This window comes from Macaca fascicularis, chromosome 1 (assembly GCF_037993035.2).
Source record: "Macaca fascicularis isolate 582-1 chromosome 1, T2T-MFA8v1.1".
NCBI classification, from domain to species: domain Eukaryota; kingdom Metazoa; phylum Chordata; class Mammalia; order Primates; family Cercopithecidae; genus Macaca; species Macaca fascicularis.
Window position 1 is genome coordinate 124943182 of NC_088375.1, and position 21517 is coordinate 124964698.

General features: G+C 41.7%; 1 protein-coding gene across 4 annotated transcripts in view; it reads left to right on the forward strand.

The window, feature by feature from the left end:
* Positions 1-4081: 4081 nt before the first annotated feature.
* Positions 4082-21517, forward strand: part of SORT1 (sortilin 1) — an 89627-nt gene continuing 72191 nt past the window's right edge. For 2 of the 4 annotated variants that reach the window (XM_073999923.1, XM_073999926.1), the window contains exons 1-2: positions 4082-4413; positions 4673-4806. Coding sequence is in view for 2 of the 4 variants with exons in the window: in XM_005542475.5 (XP_005542532.4) it covers positions 4108-4413 (306 nt within the window). In the remaining 2 variants the exon portion in view is untranslated. The remainder of the gene's footprint in view (positions 4414-4672; positions 4807-21517) is intronic. The other 2 variants (XM_005542475.5, XM_015431685.4) reach the window with 1 other exon arrangement.

Below are 21517 nucleotides of genomic sequence, written 5' to 3' on the forward strand. Positions count from 1 at the left end.
GGGCCAAAAGGATAGCATTATTAATATCCCTATTCTATGAAGATGTCTGTTCTAAAACTGTTTTAGTGATGCTCTATAACAGAATCAACTATATCCATTAATCCCTTGGTGTTGATAAATGAACTCTTCCCAGTGGTTAATAGATGTTAGTCCAGCTCTTCCCAGTGGTTAATAGATGTTAACAGCACTGTAAATCCATTTTTGGCCCTGTAATTTCTTGAGCAAACATGTATTTTTGCTGCTTTTCTTATAAGGAGATGCTACTAATTGACTATCAGAAGAACATGTTTTGAGGTCCTCCTCAAAACACTGATGGGTTGGAATAAGCCATCAACAGTGTTGTACCAGTTCTTGGGTCTTGATAGACAATTTGGAAAGAGATTTCCTTGTTTACGAAGTGAAGGACTAAGAATTAAATTAATGACCTTGGCCTTACTGGCAATCAATTACAAATCTCAGCCATATCAGGAAGAGAATTATAAAATTCAGAAGCAGTTTGGCCGGGCGCAGTGGCTCAAGCCTGTAATCTCAGCACTTTGGGAGGCCGAGGCGGGTGGATCACGAGGTCAGGAGATCGAGACCATCCTGGCTAACATGGTGAAACCCCGTCTCTACTAAAAATACAAAAAACTAGCCGGGCGTGGTGGTGGGCACCTGTAGTCCCAGCTACTCGGAGGCTGAGGCAGGAGAATGGCGTGAACCTGGGAGGCGGAGCTTGCAGTGAGCCGAGATCGCGCCACTGCACTCCAGCCTGGGTGACACAGCGCGAGACTCTGTCTCAAAAAAAAAATAAAAATAAAAAAATAAAATAAAATAAAATTCAGAAGCAGTTTACATCAGACTTTGGAATGAATGACGAACTCTCCCCATTAGAGCTGCCATCATATGACTGGTGGAGACTGTTTGAAGAATCATTGTATCTCAGCCTCAAAAATTACCATGGGAAGATGGTATCAGTATCACTATTTGTATCACTATTTAACAGATGAAGAATCTTAATGCTGTGTGCCCATGGACACACAGAATTAAGCTGTTGGGACTTGGAACAGCTCAGATCTTGTTTCAGATCACCAGCTCTTGTAATAGGGAAATCTGGAGATTTGAAAAGTGCTTGCACTGTCCACAACATGGCTAATCCATATATGGATGATGCAGAATTGATTTAATTCACTAACAGGGACCCCATAATTATTTGCTGGGCTCTGGGTATATTAATGTGTAGGAAGTTGTACTATATGATGTTAATAAATTATGACTATTTGGGTAGGCTGAATTCATACTAAATCCACACTGTAATTCAGCAAAAAAAACCAATGTGTTTATATACATTTGGAAACTGCAATGACAGGAAACATTTGGAAGAAAGGGATTTTGCCCTAGAATAACACATAAGGAAAGTAGACAACTAGTATATTGTTACTCAATGTTCCAGAGACTTCTAGTGATTTTAACACTGTTATTAAGTATAGCATGTTGATTGGGAGATTTGTTTCTCTAAAGATCACTTTGTTTTATTAAATCCTAATAGAAAATACCATTGAAAATCCTATCTCATTTATTCCTGTAACAAATATATTGAGCACCTACCTACTATATGCCAAGAAATGTATTAGCCGTCAGGCAGAGAGAGCTGTTCAAATGGTAGATATGATCTGTGCTCCTGTGAAACTTGTAGTGGGGAGAGCCAAACAATAAACAATATTCCCCTTTAACTCTAGGTTAATGCAGAAATGGATAAAGCCAGTGTTGCTTTTGGGAGAGGTGAGTCGTGTCTCTGAATCACATGCATTTCATAGGGGGAAAAATGCCCAAATACTAAGGAATAGCTCAGCCTGTCTCCATTGGCCTCAGCTTAAATTGTTTTCCCTCCCACTGGCTGGGCAGTGTATTTGTATTTTACCTGGTAAAACAATAAATTTCATACCTTCTATAATTGGCATTCTTCAAAGAGGTAGAACTTTGATTTTTTTGTAGAATATTAAAACAAGCTTTCTTAGGAACAGCAATGGTTTCATGATGTGTAATTGCTTTATGTTATCTTTCTGCTATAGAATGTTTCCTGGAGAAAGGTAATGGTTTTTAGTAATAAGATACATTTACTTATTTTAGTCCTGCAAATAAGGTGAAATCTTATGTCCAGTATTTCACAAAGGAGAACTGACAGTGTGACTTTTATATTTAATGTAAATCTCATTAGACAAAAATGAAATATAGTTCCTAGGGTTTCCAATTTTAAAAAGTGAAATAGTAAATGTATTCACTCAAACATTTTCTCAGTGCCATATGCAAGTTACCATGTCCTGGAAGCTGATACAGTTTGAGGAAGGAAATATATAACTACTGTAAGCCTGTGATAACTAAAAGCAACATACTAAAAAGTGAAGGTACAGATAATTGCCAACAAATTTAATAGCGTTTAAAAGTGTATTTGGCAATTTCTCCAGGAGGTGGCACTATTGAGTTGTTTTTCTTTTCAGACAGTAAGACAATAGACCATTCATCTTTGTCACCCAAACAAAGAAATATTCCTTTATAACCCCGTTTCCTCCCCCCACCTAATCACATGCTACTGGAACTGACTGTCTTGTGATCTACTCCCATAGTTGGCATAGATTTTAAAATAATCTATTTTTAAAATTAATCTGATAGTAGTTACGGAAAGGAACAAATTGTTCACCAGTTCTCATCAGCTTTATCTTGTCAGTCCAGTAACTGAGAACTTAAAAGACTATTCTAATGATTTTACTATCCTGCTCAGATGGCATTCAAAAACATTTTTCTTCTCACGTCTTAGTATGGTTGTTTTGGGAAAATTTGTAAATTCGTAAGTCTTTTTGTTTGAAAGTTAATGTGACTGGAAGTATTTTAATGTAAATATCGGGTTGGGTGCATTGTATCATTTTGCTCTACAATGACTATACCCTCATTTGAGTTTATGGCTAGTTTATAGTTAAAAGTAATCTTTACTTGCTTTGTAACGATTTGCATATTTTGTATCTATTTGCTACCTTTTCTACTGAACAATTTCTAGCTTTCTAAAGGGATGGAGTCAGTAAGTTTAAGGATTCAGAACTGGTTTTACCTGTGCTACGTGTTGTAGAAGTTGTATGTGCAGCTTCTGCGGTAAAGGAAAAGCGTAGGGGTTTTATTTTATTCATTAGAGGTGGATCGGGGTGCTAATTTAGAGGACATCACTTACTGGAACCAAACTTGTCCGAAGCTCTCACTGCAGAGTTAAGGCACTTTGGTAAAATAAATGTGCATCTAGGAAATGGTCATGTGAACAGTAGGCATTGGGTCATTCTCTTGCCCCCTTTTACCTGCCCCTAATGCCTAAGCTACATTCGAAGTCCTGGAAAACCTGTAAGTAATTCCGCCTTTGGCCTACCTCCCCGCAGAAGAGGAAGGCGAGAGAGGCCAAACGTATGGAAAGACTATTCAGGCTTGCCCGAGTCACGGATGTCCTGATGTCTGTCTCCGTAGGATGTGGCCCACACCAGTTCGCATTCACCCTCTTGGCAGCAAGGCAGCTGCTTAGCAGACAATGGGCGCTCCAGTGAGCGGGGTTTATAAAAACCTGAAGCCCCTGTTCATGATGGAGCCCCCTTTTCCAGCTGAGCGAGCTCAGAGATTTCCTGGGTAGGTTTTCCAGGCGCTGCCTCACTGAAGGAATTTTAGGAGTGTCTCTGGGGAACAGGAGGGACGTAATCCAGCCCCAACTTGAGGGCGCTAGAGGTGCGGCAAGGGGTCGCGGCGCCAGGAGCCCGGGGCTCGGCGGGAAGGTGGGAGAAGCTTCTACGTGAACTCCACAAGCCGGGCCCGGGAGACGCCGGGCGAGGCGGGGTTGACCTCAGCAGTCTCTGCCACGTTCCAGCCAATCAGTCCCGCATCTTGGCATCCGAATCCAGGACCCCCGAAGCCGGAGGCGACGCGAGCCAATGAGGAGTAGACCGGGGAAGAGGGACAGGCGGCCAGCCTATGGGGCGGAGAGGCCCGGCCGCGCGTATCCAAGGAGCGCCGCGCTCGGCTCGGGGGTGTGGCGCGCGCCGACGGGGGTGGGCGGGCGCGCCGGGCGGCAGGTGTCGGCGTCGGCGGCATTCGGCGGCGATGGAGCGGCCCCGGGGAGCTGCGGACGGCCTCTCGCGCTGGCCCCACGGTCTCGGCCTCCTCCTCCTCCTGCAGTTGCTGCCGCCGGTGACCCTTGGCCAGGACCGGCTGGACGCGCCGCCGCCGCCCGCTGCCCCGCTCCTGCGCTGGTCTGGCCCCATCGGGGTGAGCTGGGGGCTGCGGGCGGCCGCGGCCGGGGGCGCGTTTCCCCGCGGCGGCCGTTGGCGTCGCAGCGCGCCAGGCGAGGACGAGGAGTGCGGCCGGGTCCGGGACTTCGTCGCCAAGCTGGCCAACAACACGCACCAGGTGAGCGGGCGCCGGGCCCGGGAGCCGCTCGGCTGCGAGGTGCCGCCCGCGTGCCCCTCCCGGCCCGTGCTCCCCGCGACTCCCGGAGGAGACCCCGGCCCCGCCGCGCCCGCGCCCCCCGGGCCGCAGCCCCGAAACTGCGGCGGGCGGGCGGGCGGAGTCGGGCAGGAGCGGCCGGCGGGGCTGTGTTTCGTCACAGGGGAGGCAATCTTAGACTTCCACCGCATTCTTTTTTTTTTCTTTTTTTTTTTTTTTAAAGTTGTCAGAATCTTTTGAACGTCGTTTTTCGTCTGTATAACTAATCAGGACCCAGTAACACTGTTAGGCCCCAGGAGGGTGAAGGAGTAATTAACTCTTGTGCGCTTGCAGAAGTTGGGCTGCTCAGAAGCAAAGGTGTGTCCTCCGTGGGTCAGTACTTTCCGGGTGGGAGAGGCGGGAGTTTAGGAGGCCCGAAGCAGCGGTCTGGTCACCGTGTTTTAATAGTTAAGGAGACTAGATTGGAAATGAGATGGCAGTATTTATGTGATCTTTCTGACTGCTTCAGATTTGACCTTCTGTCATAGTATGGAACTCTGACTAGCATGTCTATATCCCGCGGTGACAACATTTTCAATAGTTAAGAAACGCATTGCACACATTCTGCTTTGAGCCAGCTCTTGGTCAAAAAGACTTTCAGAATTATGGGATTTCTGTCCGTGGGGACAAGCAGCTCAACCTTCGCACACTACAGGACTGACAAAACCAATTATTAAAAAAGTCCTGGTTCCTTGCTTCAGCACAACTTGGGCATCTTTCTCTTGTTTCTCTAAAATTAACATTTTAATCCTTGCTAGCCACATTTGCATAATGTATTTTCAATTCTATGTATTTTCTCCCTTGCCTGTTTTCCTCTTTCAAAGAAAATGAATTGCACTTGGGGGCAGAGATGGATGGCCAAGGTTCTGTGCCTGCCCTTGTCCTTTTGTAACTGTATTTCAGCGTCAGCCAAGCCTCAGTCTCCCTTTGGACTGCCCGATTATCTGGACCATACTTGTCACCTGTGATAGAATTCTCTGATCTGGGGACACAAGACACAAGTATTCAAGAATAACTGTGCTTTGCGTAGCCCGAGCAGCAGCTGTGTAAAGGTAGCCAAGCTAGTGCTGGAGGGTGGGACAGGTTGGGTAGAATGAGATCTAGGAAGTCTTCCTACTTGATGAGAAAAAAAAAAAAATCAAATAGACTTCCTTCTCACAGTGGGGGATTGAGAAAGCCTTTACAACAGTGATGCTTAATTTATACTGGACCACTAGCTGGACACAGCATTCTTACTCCATATTTCAAATTCTTCTCTTGCTGGTTGACCTAACTTTTAGATCTGCTGCTGCTCCTGGATTTAGATTTACTCCTCTTTTTCTTTTCTTTCTTTCTTTTTTTTTTTTTTTTTTTTTTTTTTTTTGGAGACAGGGTCTTAGCCTCCTGAGTAGCTGGGACTACAGGTGTGCACCACTATGCCTAGCTAATTTTTGTATAATTCCTTTTTTTTTTTTTTTTTTGAGATAGGGTCTCACTCTGTTGCCCAGGCTGGAATGCAGTGGTGCGATCACAGCTCACTGCAGCCCTGACCTCTTGGGCTCAAGTGATCCTCTCACCTCAGCCTCCCATGTAGTCGGGACTACAGGTGCATGCACCCAGCTAATTGTCCTTTTCTTTTCTTTCCTTTTTTTTTTTTTTTTTTTTGAAACAGGGCTTTGCCATGCTCCCCAGGCTGGTCTTGAACTCCTGGGCTCAAGTGCTCCGCCCACCTTAGGCTGCCACACTGCTGGGATTAGAGGCGTGAGCCACTATGCCCTGCCTGGATTTATTCCTTGAGTCAGAGTCTTACTGGTTAGTTTGAATTGATATGCCATTTGTAATATATTGATTCCAAAGCAAGAGGTTGAGAAAACTGGCTGAGGGGTTCTAAGGTCAAATCTATGGAAGACTAGACCTAAAACCACTCATTCTTTGAAGTCCATATGTAAAGAAAATTCCTTTTAGCCGGGCGCGGTGGCTCACGCCTGTAATCCCAGCACTTTGGGAGGCCGAGGCGGGCGGATCACGAGGTCAGGAGATCGAGACCATCCTGGCTAACACGGTGAAACGCCGTCTCTACTAAAAATACAAAAAACTAGCCGGGCGAGGTGGCGGGCGCCTGTAGTCCCAGCTAAGTGGGAGGCTGAGGCAGGAGAATGGCGTGAACCTGGGAGGCGGAGCTTGCAGTGAGCTGAGATCTGGCCACTGCACTCTAGCCTGGGTGACAAAGCGAGACTCCGTCTCAAAAAAAAAAAAGAAAATTCCTTTTAGCCGGGCACGGTGGCTCACTCCTGTAATCCCAGCACTTTGGGAGACCGAGGCGGGCGGATCACGAGGTCAGGAGATCGAGACCATCCTGGCTAACACGCTGAAACCCCATCTCTACTAAAAATACAAAACATTAGACGGGTGTGGTGGCGGGCGCCTGTAGTCCCAGCTACTCGGGAGACTGAGGCAGGAGAATGGCGTGAACCCAGGAGGCAGAGCTTTCAGTGAGCCGAGATCGCAGCAGTGCACTCCAGCCTGGACAACAGAGCAAGACTCTCTCAAAAAACAAAAAAGGAATTTCCTTCTATTTCTTTCATTTGGCTGTTTGCAATTATTTATTTATTTATTTATTTATTTATTTATTTATTTTTTCTCTCCCAGTCTTTTTTTCAGTGACCTTATTTAAAATAGCTATTTTGGCTAGGCATGGTGGCTCACACCTGTAATCCCATCATTGTGGGAGGCCAAGGCACGTGGATCACTTGAGGTCAGGAGTTCAAGACTAGCCTGGCCAGCATGGTGAAACCCTGTCTCTACTAAAAATACAAAAGTTAGCCAGATGCAGTGGCATGCGCCTGTAATTCCATACTCTGGAGGCTGAGGCATGAGGATCACTTGAACCCAAGAGGCAGAGGTTTCAGTGAGCCGAGATCGCACCATTGCACTCCAGCCTGGGTGACAGAGTGAGGCGCTGTCTCAAACAAACAAAAAAAGTTTTGCATTTGTTAATCATCCGTGGTCTTTTCTTCAGAGATCTCATCCTTTTTGTATCTGGTTAAAAAAAAAAAAAAAAAAAGTGGAGCCTTTGTTTAATATCCTTTACCTTAAAAATGGTTAAGTAGCACTTCCTTAACCAAGAATTGTTACATAGTAGCCTGTTCTTCTATTTATTTATTTGGTTTTAGAAGTCATGAAAAATCCTGAACTGTATTGAAGAGATCTAGCATTTTTGGACCCTTTATAAAACAATGTGAAATAAAACCATCAGCATGACAGAACAACTTTTTATCAGAGATGTTGTATACTTTGTACAACTGGGGAAGGAAAGTACATGTAGAATCATTTTTCCTACATAATATGACAGGATTTGAGTCCCAAGAAAAGGCAAAAGTTCATGGTTCTCTTACTTCTTTTAACTTGGTCCTGTTTTGTTTGAAGCCACAGTAATTCATACCATCAGTGTATGTGAATGCCCTCCAAATGCCTAGATCTGTGCTAGGTGCTGGGGGTGCCAAGATACAAAGAAAAGATCGTTCAGACTGGAGAATGAAAAGCCTCAGAAAGTTATAGCAAACTACTAGACCTGTTTCTGTGGCTTATGAGAATATATTAGCATTTAACCTGTCTTCTCAAGAAAGCACGGTAAAGCTAAAGCACGGTAGTGCGTTTACATTACGTTTTTAGGAGACCGGCATCCTGATGACCACTCAGGCTTCTTTGTACGTGAAATCCAACAGGTTTTTCTCTTTGCTCAAGCCTCCCTTTTTCTCTCTAAGATTTTTTTCTCATATCATTTCAGTCTATTAATTTAAAATATATTTAAAGTGTATTGGGTTTATTACACACAGTATGTATTTTTTCACATAGAAGTTCTAATGATTAAGTGCTCTATTTTAGGAGTTGAGGCAGGAGAAAACATTTTCCTTTCTAGTTATAATAATACAAGTTAGCTATGATAGACTCATGGGAAAGTGGAATAAAAAATATTGGCTGTTACTAAAAAAACAAACAAAAGGGATGACAAGAAAGCAAAGGAGAAAGATAAATAGTTATACCATTCCAAAAATTATGCTCCCTAATTTTGTTCTAAGGGTTTGACATACCATGGTAAGGCAGTATAGCACTGCCTTGTCTGGACTGTCTGCATTTGAACCCTGGCCATGTCACTGTGTGATCTTGGGTAAGTTACTTAAGTTTTCTGTGTCTCAGTTCCTAATCTGTAAAGTGAAGATAAGAGCACTTAATTTGTAGGATGGTTGTGAGAATTAAATGAGTGTGTGTTAAATTATATAAACATAATATATACGTATATGTATATTATTTTATTGTGTAATATCTATTTGTATTAATATATAAGTATGTAATATTGTATTACGTTGTAATGAGTTATAGTATGTATTACAACATATCACATTGTGTTGTATAATCTATACATATGTAATAACTCATTAGAACAATGTCTGGCACATAATTAGCACTCAGCAATTAGCTATCATTTATAAATGCTCTTTTTTTAGTCTCAATAATCTTCCTTTTGCCTGGAACTCAAAACTGTTTTCATGCCACATTTTTAACTGATTCTTTCCTTCAGCTGCTTGGAGTATCCATGACATGTATAACCTTTGTACATGCGTGAAATTGAGCAGGCCTAGAAGACTTTATTAATGTTGGTTGCTACGTTGGGTTGCTTCAAAACATTTCTGCTGTAAGCACCCCTTTGAGGGTAGGCATGAAACTGTCTTAAAGGAACAGATGAAATGCCTTGGCCAGAGTTGTGGTGGTGGCTGATGTAATTTCCTTACTTCTCATTCCTTCTCATTCCTGTGTACAGACCATTTGACAATTTCCTTAAAACTTTTAAAACTTACGATGAATAAAGCCAGGAACTGTTGCTTATTTTCTGTCCTCCCTCTGCTCCTGTCACTAACCACTTCTTTAAACATAACTTCCCAACTTCTACTCCAACATCAAAGCATCTGGTTTCTTAAATAAACAGGCCCTGTAGAGAGGCCGTGTTGTATGGGGTGTCAGCTCTGGGAAGAATGCGTGTGTTTGTTTGCTGGCGCTGGCAGGGTTGAATCCGAGCTCACAGGACTGAGTGTGCCTGTCAGAGGCTTCAGGGAGCTGCCTCTGAAGCCCTTGGCCTGTTGTTGTGGATCACCAGACCTTTGTAACACCCGGAAGTCTGAAGATCAGTCCTTTAATGCCCCGGAACTTCCTAACTGCCTGATTTATTCCAATACTTGGCCTCTCTTCATACTACCTTCCCTAGCACCCCCAGCTGTCTAGCTTATTTAATATTCTCTTCAGTTCTGTTTCTTCCATTTAGTTTTGGATCAAGGAGTAGGAACTCTGTAGGGTCTCCTTCTTGGTCCTGGTTGAGCAGAGTGAGCAAAACCCTCACGAAGAGCCCTCTCTCATGCAATGTATAGTTAGACCTTTAGCCCCTAGAGGGATGTTAAAATCACTTATGCATTGGATATTTCAGTAAGAAGTATCAGCAGATTTGATGAAATGTAATTTATCTGGGGAAAGGTTAGTCTTCATCTGAAGTTTGGTTGGGATGAGAGTAGAAAGCTAGCCAGGTATGACAGATGGCTCCAAGGGAATGCAGTGTTAACAATTAGGTAAGTTCTCTGCTGACTCAAATATTTGGCTCTGTGCACAGTGATTTTTAATTAGAAATCTGAGTCTCATGTCTGCTTGTGGAAATAATTGCAAGAAGGCTTATGTTCTCTTCAATTTCTAATGACTATTTTCTTTTTGTGATATTAACAACAATAATAGGCTTTCTATCCTGCTGTTTTGATCAGATCTTTCATGTCAGGGTCACAGGTACTATTAACAGTTTCTTCTGCACTCTGCCAGTGTCCTATCAACTCTTGTCAACAGGCATTGGGTTCTCAGTGGGTGACTGCAGAGTCTGTGCTCCCCAACTTTGTCCCAGTTGGCCTGTTACCCTTGTGTGACCATCACATGCTGGGCAGTGCTTAGCACCAAGTTGTAGTGGTCAGAACGGGGGAGTAATGTTTGTTTTTCTCCCTCCTTCCTACCTAATCCTACCCCTCCATTTTTTCTTTTTTTTTTAACAGAAAGTGAACTGTGTTTTGAGGCTGCAGAAATGAGGCTCAGGTGTTTTACGTAATTAGGGGCTAACATTAAGGCAGACAAACCCATCACATTTGACATGTAATTAAAAATACAGCTTTCTAGAAAAATCAAAACTGTGGCAATGACTCTGATAATATTATGAACTAGATACTGCATTTGTAAATTTCTACAAGTTTCAGTTCCTTCTCTCCTTTTGTAATCAGTGTTTTTATTGCATCTTTTACTTCTGTTTTTAGAAACTTGGTGAAAACTTGTTCTTCCCACTCTGTGGTCTTAGTGATTTGTATGCAGGTGAATTTGAGGATTAATGGGGCTTGAAGAACAAGCTGATCAATTTCAGTCAGTTCTAGACAGTTTTTTGGTTGTTGTTTCAGTGGTGACTACAGTCGAAGTTGGATTAGTAATATGTGGCTTTGAGATTTGAGTTGAATGAACCAAACTTTGAGTTTGGTTGAATGAATGTTCATGACAGATTCCTCATACCTATGAAAATTGTTAGGTGAAAGATGGAGGCTATTTTTCCTTCTCTATCCCCAATCTCAGTCTCAGGAAACCACAGTAAAAACAAAATCCTTCCATTCAGAACCTGTCATGTTCTGCTGAGGAAGTTTTCTGTGAATGTAATTTATTTTCTGTTTTGCGTTTTAGTCTCTGGCCCTCCATTCCTCATCTACAACATGAGAAGTTTTGGACTAGCCTTAAAATTTCTTTTAAAAATTCTATGATTCATATGGAAGAAGAGAGGCCAGAGGTTGTGATCACAAATGTTTACTGGCTGATTCCAAATTTAGAAGCAAACTGTGGCTGTTTGACTTCCCAGTCAAACTTGAACATAGCATGGATTTCACATTTAGGGGTGTTTACTACCACCTTCAGGACTTGCTTCAGTGAAATATGAGTGTTTTTAAAGATAGCAGGAGTACTTTTTTTCATATAGTTATGAAAGACATTTGTCTCTTTTATTTTGGGGGTAATATTTTATCGTTTGTTCCTTGTTGGCTGAAAAATCTAATGCTAATAAAAGCTACCAGCTTGAATAGTCCAAAAGCAAACCCAATAGATAGCAGTAAATTCATTTTTCTTTTTCTCTTCCCTATAGTACTCTGCCAAAACTGGGCTTTTTTTCTTCATCCTGACTGCCTGTGTGTTTGAAAATAGATGGTCAGCTTACCATAAATATATTCACTTGTAGAAACTCACATATGATTAATTGGCTTGATTTATTTTCATCAGAAGAAAACGTATGTATGTTCCCTCTCTGGCTTATGAATACTATCCGTCTTATGTTTGCTTTTGATAACAGTTTTGTTCTTCCTGTATATCCTAAAACACACACACACACACACACACACACTTTCTAATATTGTACTTAAGCCAGTTTGCAAGTCTCGTTCCACAGTACAATTGCTCTAAAGGACCAGGAGAAATTGAACTGGGAAGGAAAATTTGTATTAACTTCAAAAATTCCCAGACAGGTTAGTTCAAATCATGTTTATCTGGTATTTGCTATTTATCACAAAGGATTCAGAACATAAACATGTTGTATACAAAATTTCAAAGAGATGTCTCAATACCCAGATTTGGGTCCTGGCTCTGCTGCTTCATAGCTGTGTGATTATGGAAAATCACTTAACTTCTGTGATCTTTACAATTGTTTTTTAAACTAGAGCAGCAGCTCTTTGGATTGTTTGGAGGGTCAAATGAGAAGTTTTACCGACGTGTTTAGTTAAAGATAGAGTACTACTATATAGATGTCATTCATTTAGACACTTACTGAGCAGCCTGCCATGTACTGAGTGGAGTCCAGACCTGTGCATAAACAAAGCAAAGCACTGGGGCTATCTTAAGGATTTAGGTGTTCAGAGATGTCTCAGGGGGAGTTTGGAAGAAGGCTTGACCACTGCAGTGCAGTGTGTTGGGAAAGCCCTCTGGCTGAAGAGAGAATCAAAGTGGAGGTGATTTTTAGGGAGATCTGTAAAGACACCAAGGAAGTAGGAAAATCCAAGATATGTTCAAGGAATGGTCGATAGAAACTTTATTTTAGGGTGAGGTAGTTGATGGGAAGTATCACTAAGGTTTCCAGGAAAACATATAGGGAAGTTAAAAAAAAAAATAGCTCTTTTGTGGTGGTTGGAAAGATGAGGGGTGTGGGTAGGGAGTTTGGCAAAAAGGACTTACTTATGAAAGAGTTTTTACAGATAGTGCTAGACATGAGGCTAGAGCTGGAGGAACCACAGGTAGAAATGGGGAGCCAAGAAGAGTTTCCCTTTCAAAGGCCGGCCATTGCTTTGGTCTTGGATGCGAAGGTTCCAGAGGAAAGCAGAACAGAGGGCGGGGCAGAACGTCCTTTATACTTGAAGTGCTAAATGTTTCCAAAAAACACTCCTAAACTTCTGGACCTGGTTGAAGAATGTGAGCCAAGGCATGAGGAAGCCAAGAGCTGTAAGTCGGTGATGCCTATGAACAGATTTTTCTCAACATTTGTGAACAAGGATAAGATTGAACTCTTGCTGATAATGTGCTTAACGGTTTGAATCATGGATCATTGGGCTGATTAGCTGGTCAGAGCCCTTTTGCTGATGTGGCTGGCTGACTTGCTTATGGGCCAAGAGCTGGGAGTAAAACATAGATGTCCTAACATGGTGCTGCATTTGGAAGTGTTTCATAGGAGTGTTGAAATCAATGCATTTGCTTCAGGGATAAGGCAAAGTTATGAGATCCCAGTTATAAGTAATATAGTTGTGAATTCTACTCTTCTCCTCAAGGTCATAGTACCCTCAGCAGAGCTGAACTAGCCTTTCTAAGCCTCCGTGTCCCATCACATAAAATGGAGGATTATCATGAAGTTTTGAAGAGAAAATATATGTTAAAATATTGTGAAACCTTGAAGTACCGTATGAGTATGATTAGTATAATTCCTTAATAAACCTGTTGATGTGTCACAGCCTCCACAGGGCCTGCTTGTCAGCCAGGTGATCCTGATAAATACAACCCTCGAGTCAAACCCTGAAGAGCATGTGTATTAAAGCAGACGGATGAGGCATAAACGCATTTGGTTTATCACTTGGCAGAGCTGGATGACAGGCTTAAGTGGGGGTGGCAAGAATTAAAGTGAGTCAAGATTGGCAGAAGTGTAAGACATGTATGTAGTGGTTTTCTTCTTTTTTTAAGCCTTTGTGATTATGTCAAACTTTTGTTAATATGATTGATGATGGTTTGAGGCAGTGGTTTGGGGGAACAGGATCTCAGGTATTAGACCTGGATTCAAACTTCAGTGGTGACCATGGACAAATTAACCTCTCTGAACTTTAGATTTTTCATCTATGAGACGGGAGTACTAATACTACTTCTTAGGGTCATTGTGAAGATTAAGAGATGGTATGGGGTTTAGTGTATATTCTTTTGTTGAGGATTTCTTGTGATGATTTTCTCTACAAAGCTTCTGACACATTACCAGTTAGATGCTTAAATATTTGTACATGTGCTTAATTTTTTTCATATCTCTAATATTTCTAGAGAATTATAGGTACTCACAAGAACTACATCTGGACTAAGATATATTAGCTCTGGCTAAGCAGGGTGGCTCACACCTATAATTCTAAGATTTTTGGAGTCTGAGGTGAGAGGATCGCTTGAGCCCATGAGTTTGAAACCAGCCTGGGCAATATAGTGAGACCCCATCTGTATAAAAAAATTTTTTTAATTAGCCTGGTATGGTAACATATGCCGGTAGCCCTAGCCACACAGGAGTCTGAGGTGAGGTGATCACTTGAGCCAAGGAGTTTGAGGCTGTCGTGAGCTATGATTGCGCCACTGCATTCCAGCCAGGACAACAGAACGAGATACTGTCTTCCAAAAAAAACAAAAAAAAATTATTAGGGGTAGGTGGTAGTGCACACCTAGAGTTCCAGCTATTTGGAAGGCTGAGGCAGGAGGATAGCTTGAGCCCAGGAGTTCAAAGCTATAGGGCACTATGATTGCATCTGTGAATAACCACTATACGCAAGCCTGGGCAACATAGTGAGGTCCCATATCTAAAAGGAAAAAAAAAAGTACTATTTGTATCACTGGACTCAGGATAAAAAAGAGGAGAGTGGGAGGTAGGGTTAGGGAGAGATCATCTATTCAAAATGCCCTTCCTTTCCTTCCTTTCCTTCCTTCCATCTTCGGAGTCTGGCTCTGTTGCCCAGCCTGGAGTGCAGTGATGTGATCTCAGCTCACTGCAACCTCCACCTCCTGGGCTCAAGCAATTCTCTGCCTCAGCCCCCCAAGTAACTGGGATTACAGGTGTCTGCCACCACACCTGGCTAATTTTTGTATTTTTAGTAGGGATGGGGTTTCACCATCTTGGCCAGGCTGGTCTTAAACTTGTGATCCACCCACCGCGGCTTCCCAAAGTGCTGGGATTACAGGCGTGACCCACTGCACCCAGCCCAAAATGCCTTTCTTGAAGCTATGGGAGATGGAGAAGAAAATAATCAGATTAATAACCAGAAAACAATAATCAGATACCTGGTCATCTGGTTATAATAGCTTCAAGCATATATGGTTAAATAGTTTTTGTTATGTTTTAAAACAAAATTTAAAAATTTAAAAGACATGGTCTTTACTGTGTCACCGAGACTGGAATGCAGGGGTGTAATCATGGCTTGTTATAACCTTGAATTCCTGGGCTCAAGTGATCCTCCTGCCTCAGCCTTTGCGTTAGCTAGGACTACAGGCACATATCCCTGTGCCTGGCTCGTAAATAGGTTTAAATAACTTAAAATTATTTATTTTTATTTATTTATTTTTTGAGACTGAGTCTCACTGTTGCCCTGGCTGGATGGAGTACAGTGGTATGATCTCAGCTCACTGCAACCTCTACCTCCTGGGTTCAAGTGATCCTCCTGCCTCAGCCTTCAAAGTAGCTGGGACTACAGGTGTGCACTACCATACCTGGCTAATTTTTGTATTTTTAGTAGAGATGGGGTTTCACCATGTTGGCCAGGTTGGTCTTAATCTCCTGACCTCAGGCGATCTGCCTGCCTCAGCCTCCCAAAGTGCTGGGATTACAGGTATGAACCACTGCACTTGGCCAAATTATTTTTTAAAGACTATAATTTAATAACAATTTTTTCCCCTTCATTAAGCTTTAATTTGTTAGAGTTAATGACTGTGGTTTAAGTTGATAGCTCTGAAATAGCACCTTGCATATTTCACCCTTTTAACTGAGCAGCTACTGTTAGCTTTGTGCTTTACTGACTGACCTCTGTGGTTTCAAGAAATATTGGTGAATGTGATAGGTACTTCTCAGGAACTTGAAAGAATAGCGGACTAGAATGTTGATGGAATTATTTTTTCTTATGTGCATATTGCTTTTTTAAACTTTTAACAATTATTAACAAGTAGAGATGAGGTCTTACTATGCTGCCTAGGCTGTTCTCAAATTGCTGGGCTCAAATGATTCTTCTGCCTGGGCCTTCCAAAGTGGTAGGATTATAGGTGTGAGCCAACACACCCGGCCTGTGTGCATATTTATTTAACCTACTATTTCACCACTTCCTGGCCTATGTTAACGCTCTGTTCCAGTTAAAGTGACCTTCTAACCAGTCCCTCCAGCTCCCCATGTGGTTTTTGCTTCTCCATATTTGTTTTCATGGCTTTGTTCCTGTCTGAATGCCCTTCTAGCCCTTGTTAGTTTTTCCTGTTCTCCCCTATAATTTTGGACTATTCCATATAATACAACACTTCTGTCTTGAGTTCAGTTTCATCCATAGAAGTTTTGTTCCCTCAATGATAAACTCCTTAAAGGTAGGGTCCAGCTTGTACTATGAGTCCTTCATCACTTTTGCCTCCCACAATGCTGAAGAAAGAATAGTCATGAAATGTGTAATCTGGAGTCAGACAGACATGATATTGAAGCCTTGCTCTGCCACTTGCCAACTTTTTGACTTTGAGCAAATTACTTAATGTCTCTGAGCCTGCTGCTTTCTTTATAAATTAACAGTGAGTACCTTAATATATATAATACTAATATAATAAGTGCTTAGTAAAGGTTAAATATTATTGTTTTTCTTTAATTCAGCAATGTTTATCGAGCACCTACATACATGAGGCACTGTATCAGGTCCTGGGAACTGGTGTAGAACACCAGACCTCTGCCTTGATGGAACTTTATGGACCAATAGAGAAAATGGCACTAAACGATATATAATTATAAATGTGGTAACAACCAAGAAGAAAAATAGTAACCACAGGAGAATAATCGACAGGTCTTTTTTAGTCTGGGGCATTAGGAAAGATTCACTGAGAAATTATTTAAACTGATACTTGAATAGAATTTTGCCAGGAAGAGTATCTCAGGCGGAGAGAACAACATGTTCATAAGGCCTGGGTCTAAAAGAGCTTGGCATACTCCAGGATCTGGAAGAAGGCCAGTGTGGTTGTAGCAGAGGGAATGGGGGAAGGGGTTAGCGCCCACACCCAAGGGATAAGCAGCCAGCCTTTATGGTTCTCTCGGCTCAGTCAGCTGGCAACTGGAGCATATTTCTTTGTCACTTTCTTTTCTTTAAAATGAACTAAGATATAGCCGTTAAATGCAAAAAATTATGAAATGTAGCTATTTATTGAGAAATGAATTGTTTCATGGAAGTGACTTTCAAAAACTAAGCCTGCCCTTTTGTAAGTGCCAAAGGGTTTTTGTTTGCTTGCTTTTTTAATGGAAATCTTTCTAATATACTTCTCTGCTTCTTGGTCAACAATATGAGTCTAGGTCACTAAGAAGATAATAAATTATGCTGTACCAGGACTGCTGTGGTTTGAATGTGCCTCCCCAAATTCATGTTTTAGGAACTTAATTGTCAATGTAACAGTATTAAGTGGTGGGTCTTTAAGAGGTATTATATCATGAGGGCACCAACTCATGAATGGATTAAGGCCTTTATCCCAGGAGTGGGTTAATTATAATAGGGGAAGAGTTTGGTCCTATTTCTTTTTTTTTTTTTCTTTTTCTTTTTCTTTCTTTTTTTTTTTTTTTTTTTTTGAGACAGAGTCTCACTCTTTTGTCCAGGCTAGAGTGCAGAGTTGTGATCTCAGCTCACTGCAACCTCCACCTCCCAGGTTCAAGGGATTCTCATGCCTCTGCCTCCCAAGTAGCTGGAATTACAGGTGTGTGCCACCATGCCTGGCTAATTTTTGTATTTTTAGTAGGGATGGGGTTTCACCATGTTGGCCAGGCTGGTTTCAAACTCATAACCTCAAATGATCCACCTGCCTTGGCCTCCCAAAGTGCTGCAATTACAGGCGTGAGCCACCATGCCTGGCCTGTTCCTATTTCTTTTCTGTGTCTCCTGTGCTTGCTTCCACTTTCTGCCATGGGATGATCCTCTACAGATGCCTATGCCATGCTTTTGGACTTCACAGCCTCCAAAACTGTGAGCTAAATAAACATCGTTTGTTTATAAATTGCCCAGTCTTGGATATTCTCTTATAGCAACTGAAAATGGACTAAGACATGACTCACAGTATTTTAATGTGGTATAATATTTAATACCCACAGGGTCTATTGAGATATATGGGCTATCTTCTCCCATTTCAAATGTCCTAGATTATAAACTTAATGCCATTGTCTGCCTGTTTGCTTTTTTCCTGCAGAAATGATATTCCCTTTGTAATTCCTCTTGTAATATCCTCTTCCTCTTGCTGTTGTCCCTGTCTGTCTCTGCATATATCACCCTCAAATTTTATTTGCTTCCTCTGTATGCTAAGAAAGCAGATTTCTAACATTAGACAATTCTAACCAGTTTAGTAAATTGAATTAGAGTGATGGTCTGCAGATTTCTCTTAGAAGTCAAATGCACAGATTTTTAATGCATAATAGTGGCATCAGAGGTCTCCTTGCTTCTTTTCAGTGCGTATCCAGGTTGCTGAGGCATCTAAATCATGGAGGTTGCTGTTGCCCCTCTCCTTTGAACACTGCCCTATTGTGGAGCAGGGAGCTGATCTCCAAAACAACCAAATCCCAGATACATAGCAGTTGAAAAGCAAACTCAGTGGCTGAATTGTTGATGAGTCATAGAATTTTAAAGCTTAGAAAGACTAGAAAGATTGTCATTCTAGCCCCCTCACTTTGGTAATGATGTCAGGTTGTGCTGCCCAGTTTCACGCAGCGTTTTGCAGAGCTGGAAATAAAATTCGGGTTGACTGATTATTAGCCTGGTACTCTCCTCTGTATCATGCTCCCTCAGAAAACTCTGAATAATTAAATAGATTTGAAAACTTGTACATTATTTTGTAGTTAATTTTTTCATTTCCAAGAATAGACTCCATGAGAACTGGGACATTTGTGATCTTATTTCTGGCTCATGTTTTATGATTCTAGCAGTGCCTAATTTAATAGAACTATATTCTGTTAGGATTTTCTTCCTGCCTGCAAAAGCGTCACTCAGGTTGTGTTCTAGGCCTCACAGGGCTTTGGAAGACTAATCCTAGATCCCCAGTCTTTGTGGGATCACCAATGCCTTGCCTTCGTAATCCTCAGTTTTACTCCTGAGGAAATGGATTCCCAACAGAGAAAATGATTTGTGCCTACCATCCCAACCAATTAGTTACTGGGCGAGGCTTAACGTTCTTTCGTAGTTTTATTTTCAGTGTGACAGGCTGACTTCTGTAGATTAAAAGTCTAGTGTGTTTAGCCTTTCTTTTTAGATTTCTGTATGTAAGACGCCTGTTGATAGGGTATAATCTTCAGTAGCTCAGAGCATGTATCATCACAGCACATGGTAGGCATGCAGACATATTTGTTGAAAGAGGGCATGTATGTGAAGAATGCCATCATTGAATTCACCTCCTTCTTTGCTTGTCAAAAAGGCTGCTCCTGATGGGTACATGGTCAGGCCGTCAGCAAGTGGCTTTTAAGCTGGGCCTTGCCTTGGGAAAACTGACCTACACGCAGTAGTGCCAGTGTTAGTTTTTTCAGTGTTTTATTTTTGATCATGTGTGTAACTAAAGATAGAAGTTTCTCATGACTGGATTTTTTTCCAAGCTACAGTGACTCTTGGGCCCAACTTTAAATTTTCCAAGCTTATGGTAACAGTAATTTAATTTGGTTTTTAGTTTAATTAGATGTGAAGATGGTTGTTTCCATGAAGAATCTTGTGAGCAGAACCTAGGGGGTATTCAGATGATCCCAGAAATGGACAGTGTGCTAATTCATGAACTCTGAAGTGTGGGGGCCTCCTGCTTTAAGATGGTAGGCAATAAATGCTTGGATGAGTCTTATATCATCAGCTCTCAAGGTGGATGCCTTTTAGAGAAGGTAGTACAAGCTGTCCCCTGCTTTCTAACATAATGAATTCCTGAAAATCTATTTGACAGTCAGATGGCAGCTATAAATGCCAGCCAGTTACTTCTGCTTCGGAGCTCCCCTACCGAGGGCAGTAGATGGCTGTTGGTACCATCTGGGACACCAGAAATCACTATTCAATAGGTAATGGACAAAAGGCTCTGAATGTGACTCTGAAAAGGCAGCTTAGTGTATCAGTGATTAATGATATTAGGAGGTCTACCTTACATCAGGACCGCCTATGTTCCTGTGCCTCAGTGTAGCAGGGGCTCTTGACCTATCCTATAACCTTCTGGTATATCTGTTAGCTAGTGTAATATAAATAAGAGTAAACTAACATGCATCCGGGCGCGGTGGTTCACGCCTGTAATCCCAGCACTTTGGGAGGCTGAGGTGGGCGGATCACTTGAGGTCAGGAGTTCAAAACCATCCTGGCCAACATGATAAAACCCCGTCTCTACTAAAAATACAAACATTAGCCAGGCCTGGTGGCATGCACCTGTAATCTTAGCTACTGGGAAGGCTGAGGCATGAGACTTGCTTGAACCTGGAAGATGGAGGTTGCAGTGAGCTAAGATCACACCACTGTACTCCAGCCTGGGTAACAGAGTGAGACTTTGCCCCCCAAAAATAAATTAATTAATTAACATGGTCTATGTGTACTTTTTATATCACCCTTTCCTTTATACTTTTTCTTTTTTTTTTTTAAACTAAAAATAGCTTACTTATATAGTTTTATTTTAAAAATGATTTCTGCCAATTGGAGGTAGAATGAGAGTAATTCATGCACTCTAGAAAAACTATAAAGAAGAGTGCACCTGTGTCAATTCTACAATACGACGGTTGCTATTGATATTTTAAAGGGTATCCTTCCAGATATCTTTTTTTTTTTTTTTTTTTAGAGACAGTGTTGCTTTGTCATCAAGAGTAGAGTGCAGTGGCACAATCATGGCTGACTGTAGCCTTGACCTCCTAGGCTCAAACAATGTATCTGGGACTACAGGTGCTTGCCACCAGGCCTGGGTAGTTTTTATTGTTGTTGTTGGTTTTGTGGAGGCAAAGTCTCACTATGTTGCCCAGGCTGTTCTTAAACTCCTGAGCTTAAGCAATTGCAATTGTCCTGCCTCAGCCTCCCAAAGTGCTAGGATTATAGGTGTGAGCCACTGTTCCCAGTCCCAGATATCATTTTAACCATAAATATGCACATATGATGTCACATGCTGTTTTGTAGCCTGCTTTTTACTAATATGCTATGAATATCTTTCAATGTCAGTAAATACCTGAAACATTTTTGGTTTTGTTTTTTAAAATTTTTTAAAATGTTTCTTTTTTTCCTTGTTCTTGAAACATTTTTAATAGCACCAGATATATTGTTATATGGTATAACATAATTTACTTAACAAAGCTCCAGTTCTTCATTTATAATATACAGGTATAGTAATATCTCATGGGGTTATGTGGATTAAATAATAATGTGTATAAGATACCTAACACAGAAGATGATGTGGGGAATGTTCAATAGTTGTTAGCTGCAGGAATCACCCCAGTATATGGCATCTTTTATAAAGATGTGTGATTATCCCCTTACGACAAATTCCTAAGAGGATTTGCTTGGTCACGTGATAT